This window comes from Abrus precatorius, unplaced genomic scaffold, assembly GCF_003935025.1.
Source record: "Abrus precatorius isolate BTA unplaced genomic scaffold, Abrus_2018 Scaffold7, whole genome shotgun sequence".
Taxonomy (NCBI): Eukaryota; Viridiplantae; Streptophyta; class Magnoliopsida; order Fabales; family Fabaceae; genus Abrus; species Abrus precatorius.
In genome coordinates this window covers 16,883,345-16,897,897 of record NW_020874417.1, presented here as the reverse complement: position 1 = coordinate 16,897,897, position 14,553 = coordinate 16,883,345, and the positions used below count along the sequence as shown (strand labels likewise).

General features: G+C 31.7%; 2 protein-coding genes across 3 annotated transcripts; both read right to left on the bottom strand.

The window, feature by feature from the left end:
• Positions 1 to 3,416: 3,416 nt before the first annotated feature.
• On the bottom strand, positions 3,417 to 7,302 carry LOC113872811. Of its 2 annotated transcripts, XR_003505915.1 has the most exons (8): positions 7,022 to 7,302; positions 6,654 to 6,739; positions 5,651 to 5,797; positions 5,426 to 5,534; positions 5,074 to 5,197; positions 4,454 to 4,727; positions 3,842 to 4,001; positions 3,639 to 3,774 (listed from the first exon to the last, which is right to left on the bottom strand). XR_003505915.1 is itself a non-coding variant. In XM_027510641.1 (7 exons), the coding sequence occupies exons 1-7, from the start codon at positions 7,134 to 7,136 to the stop codon at positions 3,667 to 3,669; spliced, it is 963 nt and encodes a 320-aa protein (XP_027366442.1). In that variant the 5' UTR covers positions 7,137 to 7,302; the 3' UTR covers positions 3,417 to 3,666. The 2 variants fall into 2 exon arrangements, 1 of the variants encoding a protein (XP_027366442.1); XM_027510641.1 differs by lacking the exon at positions 3,842 to 4,001 and having other exon boundaries at positions 3,417 to 3,774.
• A 1,890-nt stretch (positions 7,303 to 9,192) lies between these two features.
• LOC113871616 (nucleolin) lies at positions 9,193 to 12,786 on the bottom strand. The gene is made up of 3 exons (XM_027508712.1): positions 12,503 to 12,786; positions 11,815 to 11,980; positions 9,193 to 9,868 (listed from the first exon to the last, which is right to left on the bottom strand). Exons 2-3 carry the CDS (start codon positions 11,932 to 11,934, stop codon positions 9,428 to 9,430), a joined length of 561 nt encoding a protein of 186 aa, XP_027364513.1. The 5' UTR covers positions 11,935 to 11,980; positions 12,503 to 12,786; the 3' UTR covers positions 9,193 to 9,427.
• Between the last annotated feature and the right edge of the window lie 1,767 nt (positions 12,787 to 14,553).

The following is a 14,553-nucleotide window of genomic DNA, read 5'->3' as shown; positions in this document are numbered from 1 at the left end:
ATTATTAAGATTAATAAAATATAATTATATGCTATAAATTTATATTTTACTTTTTAAGTTGTTTATAATTATAATATTAATTGATATTGTGTATATATATATATATATAAATAAATCAGTAAAGAATAAATATTTTATTCTGTTTATTGGACGAGCGCTACACTCAGCACCAAAAATATGTAGTTTATTTCGTACAAGGCCAACCCACGAGGGGTATCCACCGAAATGAAAACAACAAATCTTAAAGAATAGAAAATAAAGTAAAAATAAGGTATACTTTTATATCTATCTATAACAATAGAATAATAAAAAAGCATAACATGTTTCCTTAATTTAAGGTCTAAGGAAACAGAGAGAACAAGAACTGAAAAAAATCGGAGAAACTCTCTCTAAACAGAATTTCCTCTAACTTGAATTCGAAACAGCTATGTACAACATTGCTGGAAAATTATAAGACGGAAACTAAATAAAATCAGCAACCAAAACAGAGTCCATAGTTGATGAAAATAAAGATTAATCACTAGTTTCAAGCCGAGAAGAAGCTGTCAGAAGCAGCCATGGAAACTTGGGTCTTGGGTTCCAAAACCCATTGAACAAGTTGCTTTTTTTCCTTGAGCCTCGAAATCATAGTCGAAACAGAAGAAGCCAGGTCAATTTCCCCTGCTCCTACGGCTCCACCCTTTCTTAAACTCTTGACCCTTCTCTCATACTCTTCAGCCACCAACATAGCAATGTCTGACATCCTCGTACACTACTTAAGAAATTGTGTGATTTGTTTTACTAAAAGGGTTACTCTTGCTTCGTACTCCAACCTTGACAAAAGCATAAGCAATATATAGGAAGGGACTTTTCAACTTGTTTTGGATAAGGGTGAGGCTGAAGCCTACTTGTGAAGTTGTTGCTTGTAGCCAGTGGATTTGATTGTCTGTTTTGTGAATACACTTTTTGTGGGTGGGGCACCTTGTTTTCTAAATTATACAAAACCTTGTTTTCATATTTTTGATATTATAATTTAATAGGTTAGTTGGGCGCCCATTGAATGTGGAAAATGACCAAAAGTTCAGAAGTGGGGTAGGGGCAATGGACCATGTAAAGCTATGTTGTGTATATGCATAGAGAGAGACACAGAATGGGGTCACTGACCGCTCACTGTATCCAAATTCCAACATGCACACACATGCCAAAGTCTCTTTTTGATGTAATTACCAATTTCAGACGCGAAATCGCAGTCTAGTGGTCCTTTGTCCTTTCCTTTCTTTCATGGGCTCAGGTTTGATAATTCCCTCAACAGAAGTTACTTATAATTCTATATTATAATGTTGTAAGCATATTCCAACTGTATATTCATGACTCCTTTGTGTTGCTATCAACATTCTGCGTTCATCAAGGGGATAATTTTGTTGTGAAAATACGTGTTTGCGAAATTTTGCTTTTATCTGAAAAAACACGGGAACTCCGTTTGTAATATAAAATAAACACTTTTAAATTCCCAATTTATTAAATGTTATAATTTTATTTTATTTTTTAACTAAGCTCCTTAAAATGCTTTGTAACAAGATATCAATATTATATACAATTTTTTTTTTCTTTATGAAAGTATGATTAAAGTGAAAACTTCGTTTAAGCTTGACTATATCTTTTAAGAAATTGTTGTAAAATTACCTTGAATATTTACGTATACTGAATATCCTATTTTTTTTCTCTCAAGTATATGCATGGTTTTGATGAAGAATTAATGACTTGTTTGTTTAAGATGTGAATTTACATGAATTATCATACACTTTTGTCCGTTACAAATCAAGTAATGTGAGAGGGGTAAAAAAAACGATTCTAAAGAATTTTATTTATAACAGAGATACAAATAAGCACTAAATTATTATAACAATTTGATACAATAATTACAATTTAGGTCCGTTTGTTTTACTATTAGAATTTGATTTTTCTCATTTTCTGATAAAAAAAATGTATGTTCTAATGCAATTTTTTTCTCAATTTTCAAAAGACATTCTATTCAACTTTATTCTAATGCTAAACTAAACGAACATTAATATTTCTTAACCAAAATGACAATTGTAATGTTTTTAGAATTCAAGTTTTTGTTTTCTCCTCGGCAACCTTTCTATCAAGTACCAATCAGGTATAATTTGTCCCCGAAATAAAATATTTGCATGCCAGTGATGTTAATACATGTATTTTACGTTTGGCCAAATCTTGCATCCGATATGTAATTTGAGAAAAACAGAGTCCTTCAAGAACACTTCAAATCTTCAAGTTAATGATATATCAAAATTTAAAAATTAAGTTCAATTTAAGATTAATTAAAAGTATATTTTAATTTTAATCCATTTCAAAAAATATTTAATTTAATATATTATATCAAAATTTAAATTTAAAATTGAAAATTAATTTTAAATAATAATTTTTAAAACAAAAAAATTATAAATAAAAATAATGTAACTTAATAAAAAAAGCAAATAACTTATAAAAATACTAAGTCAAGAATAACGCTTTTTTATTTAATTAATATATTTTTAAAATTTATTTCTTTTATTAGTATATATATATATATATATATATATATATATATATATATATATATATAGCACTACTTTCTTGTTTGAAAGTTTTTGTCATGTCACGAAGTGTATTGTTAAGTGCTACTATTTTTTTTTTAAACACGTGACATGTGGAGAAGGAATATCTTCACCTTTTTAAAATTTTAAAAATAATTTTAAAAAATATATTAATTAAATAAAAGAAACTGAAGAATAAAGGCTCATTTATAATATCAAAATGAATTATAATATGATAACAAATATAGAAACAATAGGGCCGTCCATTCAAACCTCATCCTCAAATAGGAACTTAATTATAATATCAAAATGAATTATAATATGATAGCAAAAATAGAGACATTAGTGCCGTCCATTCAAACCTCATCCAATCAATTGCATCGACAAGTCCCCAGTGGGCTGTGATTATTCGACTTTATAAGTAATAAAATGTAAAATAAAATCGATTGCGCAATGCTTTCATCGCACTTCCGCAACTAGATCTTCAACTTTCTAAAAGAATGGTGCAATTGCTATCGAAGACATTTCACCAACACCATCGAGCAATAGAGCAATAGCTTGCAAAACAATGAGTGGTCGGACCCATGATTGGTGAGTATAATGAAGTGATAGGCACCAAAAAGAGAATAAGGAAGCTGGATATTTTACCGTTCACTTTAGAACCCTTCATAAGGTGCAGTTTAAAATCCGTGTTTGTCGACTCACTATAAATTAAGTTTGGTTTCAAGTAATAATATCAAAAATATTTGTTTTTAGAGGCTGAAATATCATGCTGTTATTAAATAACTACTGAGGATTCATATCGAAAACAAGACTAAACCAAGCAGAAATATAAAACATATCAAAATCGTGGACATTATTACATTACAATATATCTGTAATTAGATATATTCAAAGAATTCTCTTCCATTTCTTTACAATTGTAGACGCAATAGAAATCCACAAATGTCGATAGACTAGCACAATTTTACAAGTCAAAACTAATTGAGTTGAGTCACTTGAGTAGCTCAAATTTTATCAATTAACTGCATATCTCCCTGACAAGAACCAAACTACCAAGCAAAGTGCCAGTTTTACCCCTACGGTTTCAAACTCATAGGAGGCCCAGTGTTTTCAGCTGCTGTACATGCTCCGAGGGGAGAGGCGGAGGACACCAATCAGACCCTGTTATCTCTCCATCAACGTCTTCCACGACATACTCCTACAATAAGCAACACAATTCCATAATCAAGAATTCAAGATGATGGTCGAATATTCAAGAGTAGTACCCATCAAACATGCAATTAACTTCATACATGGGAATATCTATTAGAAACCATTTGGAGTAGTAGGGCAGTAACTAGGGGTTTGGGTAATTTGTAGGTCATAGGTTTCAGTGTGCCAGATTTACACTACCCATCCATAATGGAGGAAACAAGACGCCTCGACCTGTAGTTCACTCGTTAGAATTAGACGGCAAGATTCTTCTGAAGTAAGTAAAACAGCAACATTGAAGTCCACGAGATCCAGGGTAAGCAAGTCACCAAAATACATTCAGTTAAAATGCTCTAATGCTAAATAGTCTAAATAAGCAACTTAGAAAGAAAGAAGAAAGAAATAGGATTAATATTATTCGCTCGTCCTCCCATAATAATAAATATCTTTGCAAATATATCTTGCACCTAAATGATAAACAAACAGAAAACCTTCTAATTACATATTTATAGGAGTTTCTAGATAAGTTCCTTCAGACCTTCGGTATACTAGGCAAATGACTAATGGGCTAATTGCACATATCAGTTAGATATTTAGGTTGAATTAGCAGTTGCAGTGAATCAATAATTGACAGTTCATCGCACTGTACCAAATGCACAAAAGACTATAAAGTAAGGTAGATGCACCTTTGTCAGCATCCTTTTTGCAAGTATGTGATAATGGCGCTGCCATATCCGTTGTCCAACCATGGTAGCAACTAACACACTGTAAAATATCCCAATTACAGTAAAGAGTCCAAGAAAAATCAAAGCCATTATGAATAATAATGGTAACCCTGCTTCCCCAGCACCTCCCATGCATCCACCACATTCAGTTGCCATGGTTCCACAACTCTCAAAGCATGCAGTGCAATCAGTCCACATACAAAGGGTACCCGGTAAATGACAGTCTGCACAAACTCTGTAATGACAACAAACAAAACAAAGCCAACATGTCAACATCAGTCACTGCCATTCTGGATCACAGACTTGCCGCTGATGTATACTTCAAATATAACATGAAACATCATACTTTCTATATTTATCATGTCCAAGGAAAGCATATGTAATACAAGAGCTACATACTTTCTATATTCATCATACTTTAAATATCATACTTTAGTCTCCAAACATGGTTTCTCACATCATAGGATGTATTTAAAAATATAAAACAGAAAATATATAATGCTTCAAGCAGTTGCTATGGGTATAATTATGTTTTTTAACAATATCAAAGGTTCATGCTTATTTAAAGTCAGAGTTATTACCCTGGTTGACAGCAACAAAGACATATTTCTCTACAAGGCTGAGCCAAATCATTGCGAACTCTTCGATCATAACAAGTAATAAAGCATCCAGACAGGCCAAGCAACACAAAAAACAACAATGCTCCTACATTTGACAATACCAAAATGAAATAAACAACAAAAGATGCAGCATCTTACATATGGATAAAGTAAGCTGTGAACAAAAGAAATAAAACAATGCCTGGATTACTGAACCCCCCCACCCCCCACCCCACCCCAACCGCAACCCCAACCCCAAACAATAAGTAACAATAGTACTTGTTATAACTTATAAGCATATTGGTGACTGTTGCTCAAGTTCATAGTAATTTACCGCTAATATAGTAAAAGCTCAGTTCACTATCAAAACCCCAAACAAGGCGAAGCCAATACTGCTGGTAACCATCTATTAGATAAATCAAATAAGCCAATGAAGCAATGACCTGGAGACAAAGGAAATAAGGTGTGGCCATGTTTAATTAAAACATCTATATTCAATTCATTAATTACATATGGATAAGCATCTGTATGGCTAGGAAAATGAAAATAATCCACATACAAGCTGTACAGCCAGAAATATAAACAAAATGTCTCTGGTCACAAAAAAACGAAATTTCAAGGTACGCCATTTTCTATCAGCAGCGCCATGAACACGCAAATGGTAAGGAGCCTTGCAGGTAGTGCAGTGAGCAAATGCAAACCCTTCCTGCAAGAATATTCAGTAATTTACATTTATTTAGTACGTCAGGCACTTTTCTGCACAGAGAAATATTAGCAATAAAATTCAAGAAGAAAGTGCTAGTCTGTGTGTGTGCCAGCAAGTTTCGGTCAACAATTGTCCCCTCTGGCACTTGACTCTCTTAAGTTGCACCTGAACTTCAGGGGGCCTTTTCCGAGGGAAAATTAGCTCACATAGTCTATGTTCTTTATATAATTAGGTAAAGGAAAAAGTCATTTAAATATAAGTATCTGGACACTGCATATCATTAAAGTTCCAGTACAGCCATTACCATTAGATTCAAATAAATTCACACCTAATAAAATTACAAGGACAAACACACAAGATAGCTAACAGGCTAAATATATGTGTTCATACAAGGAGGTCCTGAAAGTAAATTTGCAGAGCATAGGAAATACATATTACAAGCCATAAAGAGTAAACCAAATTTGTGAACATAAACCACCTAAAATTAAAAAAAAAAAAAGGTAAACACACTTATCACTGATGGTGGGAAGAGTTAGAAACGGAACATGGAAATAACAGAAGAGGAAGATCCAAACTATTTCTCTATAACCCTCTGTTTAACATATTTAGACTCCTTCCTAACCATTACTTTTAGAGATAGACAAACGATAACATAGATGTAGGTTGCCTAATTGATCAGCTGAACATAAAAGTATATGAACCACCAACAACAGCTTACAGTCGAGATACATTAAAGTTGTCAGCCTCTAGCAATCTTGAAAATATAATAGTTGTTACACAATGCTCGTAGGACATACAATACATCTCGATACAGCAATTAAAATTTAAAAACCTTTAATGATGACGGCATCCTTACCTTAACCGCTCGCCAATGATCCAAACACTCTCGGTGTACATACTTTGATGTACCTTTGCACTTGCAAGGAGCAATGAAATCCCTACCTGAGGGGGACAAAAGCATAAACAAACAAAACGAGTAGATTGTAAATGATAGGACACATCATAACACATCTAAATGTTAAGCTCAAGAATAAAGCTTCCACATACATTGTGCCAATAGTCCTAAGTGACATTCTACTAAACAATAACTCAATGCAAGAACTAGGAACTAAGAACAACATAAGTGCTCGATTGAAATGCATATAATTTAAAACCATAAAGCGATCTAAGTATTTGTAACCCTAACCTGAAAATGGAAAATAGATGAAAGGAAAATGAATTTACCATCAGTTTCAAGACAAATTCGGCATTGAATTTGTTCGGTGGTAGCGGCTTCGAGGTCGATCTCGGCGAGGGGTGGGGGAGGGATTAGAGGAGAAGAATCTGAGTGATCCGTCATTAGGTAAAGGAAGATAAGGTTAGGACTTAGAGAAAAAAGATCAATGAAACGAGATGTTGAAATTGGTTGACTACTCACAACTTCATTATAAAATAATAAACGTAATTTCTTATGCTCAAATCACAATTCTCCATTTCCAAGGACCCGTTCGGTTCCTTTTACTACTCTCTCTAATTCACGAGAATTTAGTGCCCTGTTTGTTTGGTTATTTATGAAAATCTAGTTAAGCACAGCTAAATCAATTCTCACTCAAAATTAATTTTGTTTGACAACATTCTTTCTTGCGTTTACAAAATTAGGCCTGTTTGTTTTACCAAAATGTTTTTTTAATTACAAATTATTACTTTACCTTCATTCTTTTTCATTTTTAAAAAATTATACACGAAATAATAGAAATAAATTTTATAACAAAAATTCTTACAAAATCTAAAATTAAACAGTTCTATAATCTTGCAATAGTTAGAAAACATTTAATTTTATATTTTATAAAATATTTTTTAAAACTAAAGTATATTGACTAAAAGTAAAATTAAGTCAATTATTAATTTTAAAACATAAGTAACAGAGATTTGAAACGAGATGGGAAGTATTAATAGAAATAAAATAAATTAAAAGAGAGTACACAATACAAACCATACCATTTCCAAATAACTTCCTTGATGAAGAAGGGAAGGATTTACGAATTGTTCTAAAAAAGAAATGTAATTTTTCCGCAATATTGCATGTATTATATTTATATTTATATATGTACATGTAGTATTCACGCAAATTTAGCTGTGTTATCTTCGTAGTTTAATTTTGAGTCTGTCACTACTTATATATTGCTTTATTCAAAGTACCTATGCTTATTGAATTAGGGCCCAATAAGAGATTTCATTTGAACAAGTCATGGATCCAAATTAAAATACAGAAACGACCGTGAAAAAGTTTGTGAAAAAGTAAATATAAAACCAATAAATTGATAAAATCTCAAACATTTTCAAATTAGAGGTCCCTATGACATGTTGGAAAAGCCACTCCATCCACCCTTTTATTTCGTTTCTTCAACTTGAAATATTAAACTCAATTTCAATTTTATATATAAAAGCAAAAGGAAGAGTTGTTAACAATTCAATGAAGCTGGGCTTGTATGCATGCCAATTTATACTTTGGTCAACAATTTCAACATCCTCCATAAAATAAAATGGAGCAAGTGTTGACATTGAACTACACCAATGACCATAGTGTCAAGCCCTTGTATGATCCGGTAGTTAGGTTTGAAACAACAAAGCATTTGAGGGAGAAAGGAAAGAAGAATGATAATTAATACACTATTTTTTAAAATAGAAAAAATTTTAAAACATAAAATTACTGGGGTTTCAGAAAATTTGTATATTCTCTTTCTTATCTAAAAGTTTACAGATAAAATAATTATCACATAAATATTTTCTTTCCTCCATTTTCTCTCAAAAAAAAAAAAAGCTTCACTCACAGACAAATTTAGAAAGTTTCTTATCTTCATTATTATTTTTTCTCACTTATTTTTTATAATATTAACAAGTCATCTTGCTCGTTCGAAACTCAAAGTAACTGCTTCCCCACCACCCGAGTCCACGTAGATCTTTCGCCTTTTTCTCTTCTAGATTTCTTTTCACTTAGCTAAACCAAAAATGTTCACTATTTTAATAACACCAAAGTCATTGTGACGATTGAGAGCGACTTTTTAACCGCTATTAGATCAAAATATATCATTTATTGTTGTTTAACTCATCCAATAATTTTAAAGACAACTAACTAATGGTTTATTAATACTAGATACATTAGTGAATAGTATTAGATATTATGTAAGTGAACATTTCAAAATTATATAATTAAAACATTTATACATCATATATATATATTTAAGGTTTATTAATATTAAATTTGGTCCATGATACTCCTCCCCCTGCCCTGTTCTTAAATTGAAGTAGTAGATCACTTCATATATATACGGGGCTTTAGTGGTAAAGATAGAGGATATTTAGAGTGACTTGTTTTAACAATAATAGAGTGAAGGGAGAGTGAAAAGGCTTAAGTAAAATCTAAGACCATAAAATTTCTTCTCTTTTAAATTTAACATTGCCTGCTCAATAATGTAGCATTCTAATTACGCAATGGTAAACACAGATATGAATTAAAGCATGTCCTACATAAGCCTCCTTATAAACTAAATAATAACATGGAAGTTTAGTTCCCAAAAAAAGTAAAAACATGCAAGTTAGAGGCAAGTTCGTACACAACAATACAAACAGGAGGCTTCCACTATGCTAAATTCACTTCTTTCTTTTCTTTGGGGGTTGCAAAGCTTCCTCGTCTTCCTCCTCCTCTTCTTCTTCACCTTCGTCGTCCTCGGCACCTTCCTCCTCCTCCTCTTCACCACCTTCCTCCTCTTCATCGTCGTCCTCGTCGTCGTCATCCTCGTCATCATCTTGGTCCTCACCATCTTCGTCCTCTCCCTCTTCTCCATTTTCCTCTGCCCCACCGGCACCACCTTCGGGTGCCTTCTTAGAGTTGCTCTTATTGTTGGAGTTGTTGCCATATCCAGCTTCATCTTCAGACGACAAGTCCTCTTCACCCTCTCCAAATCCAGCATCTCCATCATCATCATCCTCGCCTTCATCTTCGTTACCGTCTTCTCCCTCAGCATCAAGTTGCTTGTCTTCCCTCTCTCCTTTGGTTGTAGGCGCGTTGATTAATAACAGCCGATAGAGATCCTGCAGCCATTTCGTCAATACTATATACTATAATTGACATTTAAGACAAATGAACTACGGGAAAAATGTTAAATCCTAGCACCCAAATTGAGATTAGGATGAGACACAGAGAGGTAACATCATATGCTCAACGCTTCAAGTAATTTTAAAAAAGAACTCCATTCATGACTCATTTGCAACTTAATTTTCTCAAATTATATGTTACAGTTAAATCAAAACTCAAAATGATTGTGACTAGATAAAGTACAAAAAAAGTTGTGTCTTCAAATGATTTTACTTAGTTCATCTAATAATAAAGATTTAAGATGACTTTTAAATAGCAGGGCCTTCGACAAAGCAGAAAGTTCAGAATTCAAAGTTTTCTAAAATTGTTATTAAGAAGCTTCGATCGGGACCCTCAGCTTAAAACTACTTTTCTGTTAAAAGAATAATGACATATCCTGAGCCATTAATTTAATGAGTTGCAAATCTTCATTTTAGCATATAATTATTCTAGTATAAATAATTATTTGTCAAGATGCTTTTTCCCTTATTTTATCACGCCACATACATCTTTACCCTAAAAGTTATTCATTAATTTTGTTTGATGCTTAATTAAATTTAAAGTCACCCAAAATTTACTTTTTGATAGTACCTTTAAAGGCTTACCAAAATTAAAATTTATGAACAAACCCGATTAAACTTTTTTTCTTTAAAGATGAAAATTATTTTAAAAAATTAATTGATATGGACTATTAGGTTAAAATCTATTGATTATTAAACAAGTTATTAATTATTAACTTTATTTTAATTCAAAATATAAATGATAAAATCCCCTAATTACCAGTCTCCAAAGTCCAACCAAAGAAGTATTTTTTGTTTCAGTGTGAAGCATTTAGTGCGAAATATTACTGTATAGATAAACAATAAACATAAATACAACTTAATAATGAAAGAAATAAAAAATAGAATATGCAAATACTATTCAATGACACATCATGTACTCTACTTAATTAGAGTGGTAAAATTGATATTAAATAAGACAATATCAGATATTCCTCCTAATAATTATTTTGGTAATATTATGAGCCACACAAGTGACTGACACAGTTAATTAACAGTTAAAGCAGTGGACACTACCATTATTCATTAGTACGTCCCATCGTATTAGATTCCACCTTTTTTTCCCACCCAAGATGCCAGGAAGGCAGCAACACAAAAACGACACGCGTTCGTGAAACGTGCTTTACGCTCATCAACGGCATATCCAAGCGAATAATCCATACGAATCCGCTTCGTCTCTCTTTCCTTGACTTTTGACTTTTACTCTCACAAACGACAAAAAGATATTTTATATTCTGAACCGGGTCCCACTAGTAAAAAAATTCGGAACTAACTAATCCCACAACCGCAATTCATATCTCCACCCAGTTCCGCAAGGGGAAACAATGGGAACCCCAACCTTGTTATTATTTTAAATAACCAAAATATCCCACAAAATTTAAATTTTATTTTCCGGATAATTAATGGAATAAAGACTAGAAAATGAAAATAAAAAAAGTTGTGAGTTCGTTAGCATCCATAAAACTAAAAAGATTTTACCAGCGCACGGGAGCTGGCCTTGTACACTCAAAGATAAGGATATATTGCATTGGTTATCCAAATTTCTTTCTTTCTTTTTTTTTAAATAAAAATCTCACGGTTTAGTGATTCATCCACCGTGCGCAAGTTAGCACGTAGCATAGGCGCATATTGACAAAGACAAAAAAATTTCCCACAATTGATTAGACCATAAAAACATGAACTCAAGAAATAACACAAATTGCTTTCAAAAGATATAGATAAGGTTAGATCTTGTCGAGCTTGAGGCTAGTAAAAGCTTCAAGACTTTGGTTCTTTTTAACACTAGAACTTCAGACTTAAAAAATTAGGTTTTGGAGCTATAATAAGGGTAGAGAGTGACTCACCGGAGCTAAAAGTGTGGCTTTGACGACAGCGGAGGCTAGCAAAGTCGCTAGCGCTTCCACGGCACACGTCAACGCGCTGTGACTGAGCGTAACCGTCACCGAACTCTGTTTGGTTTCCATTTCGTACGACAAACAAAAGTGCCTCCTCGAACAAGAAAATGTTATCCTGTAAACAATAAATAATATTAAATATTACAAAATGATATCACCATCCTTAGATCTTCTGCGAAATTATGACAGTTGCTGATCTCTTTTCCAAAAATACCAAAACCATAGCTTTTTATTTTATTTTCTAAAAGAACTCTTTAAGGAGATTTTTCTCAGTACCTTTAAAAAAACCACCGGAAAAAAAAACAGTTGTTTTTAAGACACAACAGGACGAGAACAACCAGCGGCAGCATGAGATAACAATTCACAACACTGATTACACATATAATTTAAACTAATTTTTTAAAAGGAAAAAAACAAGTAAGTTTTCGGTCTTAAAACTTGGAACTGAAGAGTAAAAAGCCCGCGGTGATGGAAAAGTTGAAGCTAAGAACTTAGAGAAGCATTAATTTAAACACATAAAGTGAGAGATCGTAAAGGAAGAGAAATACAAAGATGAAAGTGGCGGAAAAAAGTAAGGTGGGAAGAGAAAACTAGGAATTAGCAAGAATTGTAGAAGAAGAAGGATGAAAGAGCATACCAGGAAGGAAGATCTAGAGACCAATAACCTGGATCTGAAGGTTTGGAGCTCTAAAACCTCGGAAAACAAGCAGAAGAAGCCCCGTACATTTTGGACCGTTGGATCCTGATCGTTGAAACGCGGAGCACCAAAATATAGAAATATCAGAGGTCAGTGAGAAAGAGAGAGAGAGAAGGGAACACAGGTACTGGAGACCGAATGCTCGTAATTTCTCAGCCAAGTATCGGGCACTTCGGGCAGTGTCAAAACACTCGAAAATTCCTGTTTCGGGCTGCCCCACAAAGCAGGTAAGGACAAGTGTGGGTTTAGTTACTTTTAAATTCATTCATTTTTGGGCTCCGATGGGCATGATTTTCATTAATTACCCTCTCTTCACCGGAAAGTCAAGTTTTAAATCTTAAAACATTAATGCCAGTTTCTTGTTAAAAAAAAAAAAGAATTGGCACTTGTGCGAGCAAAACGTCGCACGTGTGTCATTGTATCACTTCTCCTCCTATGATTATCTTCCCTAACCATGGTTACTAATACTACCCTGGTTTAACCAGGATTGACTAACCACAGGGAGTAGGAGAGGTTGTTGAAATATCAAATATATGTATTAAATTGGCAAGTTAAAACGGAACTCATGTCCGAATATTTTTATTCTTTCTTAGTATTAAATAACCTGGACAAGAGATTTTTTAACGCTGTGTTTGGACCAAGTATTTTTTAGTTTATAAAAATTTAAAATATATTAAAAAAAAATTTGTAATGATTTTGTCTTTTGAATGCACGTGGAATGCACTTTGTGGCAGTAAGAGGAAGGATAGTTATTTTTCAAAAAGAAAAGGGAAGGATTATTAGATATTTAGATGCAGATTAATCTTCTGTTTGATTTAAAAGGGGAAAAATTAAGAAGAGAGGAATTTGAAATTTTTTAATTAAATAATTAAATAAGTATGCACATTCTCTAAAATTGTATCTTTTGACTAACTATTTAATTTACCTAATCTCAAGTAGAATTATAGCAGTTGAATATGCAGTTGAAAAAAATGACCCGTTTTTAAATTTTCTTGGTCTTTAGTATTGATTATGTAGTTTAAGATAGAATTAGATAACATTCATGCTACAACCTAACAAATACATGACCTCTATGTTTGGTGTGCTTAAAAATACAACATAAGGTTAAAAAAGTACATCTATTTGACTAAAAGGGAGAAATCAAAAATAACAAAAAAAATGTTTTTAGACAGAATAAAAAATAAGATAAGAAATTCCATCTCATTTTATGCATATAACCAACAGTTACCTAAATTTTGACAAAAATTAATTTTAGAACGGAAAGATTAACGAATTATACAAATGTATAAAAAATATATTCATTATCATTTTATAAATTAAACTTCAAAAAAATAGAGATACAACTTATCTTTTGTTTTATGAATTTTTATATGTTTTATGCATAAAAATATGAGATTAATTAATTTATCATATTTAAAAACACTTGAGTACATGAAATATTTAGTAAAAGATTATTTTAATTTAACTTATAATTTTAAGTTAAAGTACTTGTATTCTAAATCATCCAGTAAAGTAAGATGTATAAAATTCTTGAAAAAAAAGTTTTAATTTAAAAAATTATTATTATTCAATTGGGTGAAACGAGGAGACAGTTTTAAAAAATAATTCAAAATACAATTTGATGATTAACCAGCGGTTCAATTATTAATTAAATAAAAAATGATTTACTTTGAATAACAAAAATATAAATTTATTTATAAATTAAATATTTTATTTGTTATAAATAAAACTATAAATAATATTATAGTAAATGTCGTTAAATTTAAAGTTAATTTAGATAAATTTTTTACTGAGTATTTATAAGAATAAAAATTTAAGTAATAAAATAAATTAAATTTCTTATACAAATTAAAATTAACCTATGCAAACTATTTTTAAGAAAAGTTTTATCATTTAAAATTTGAGAAAATAATTTAATTTTCAACTTAAAAATTAAATTTTATTAATTTTTAAAAAAATTATCCAAACAAAACTAAAGCAAGGATTAAGAA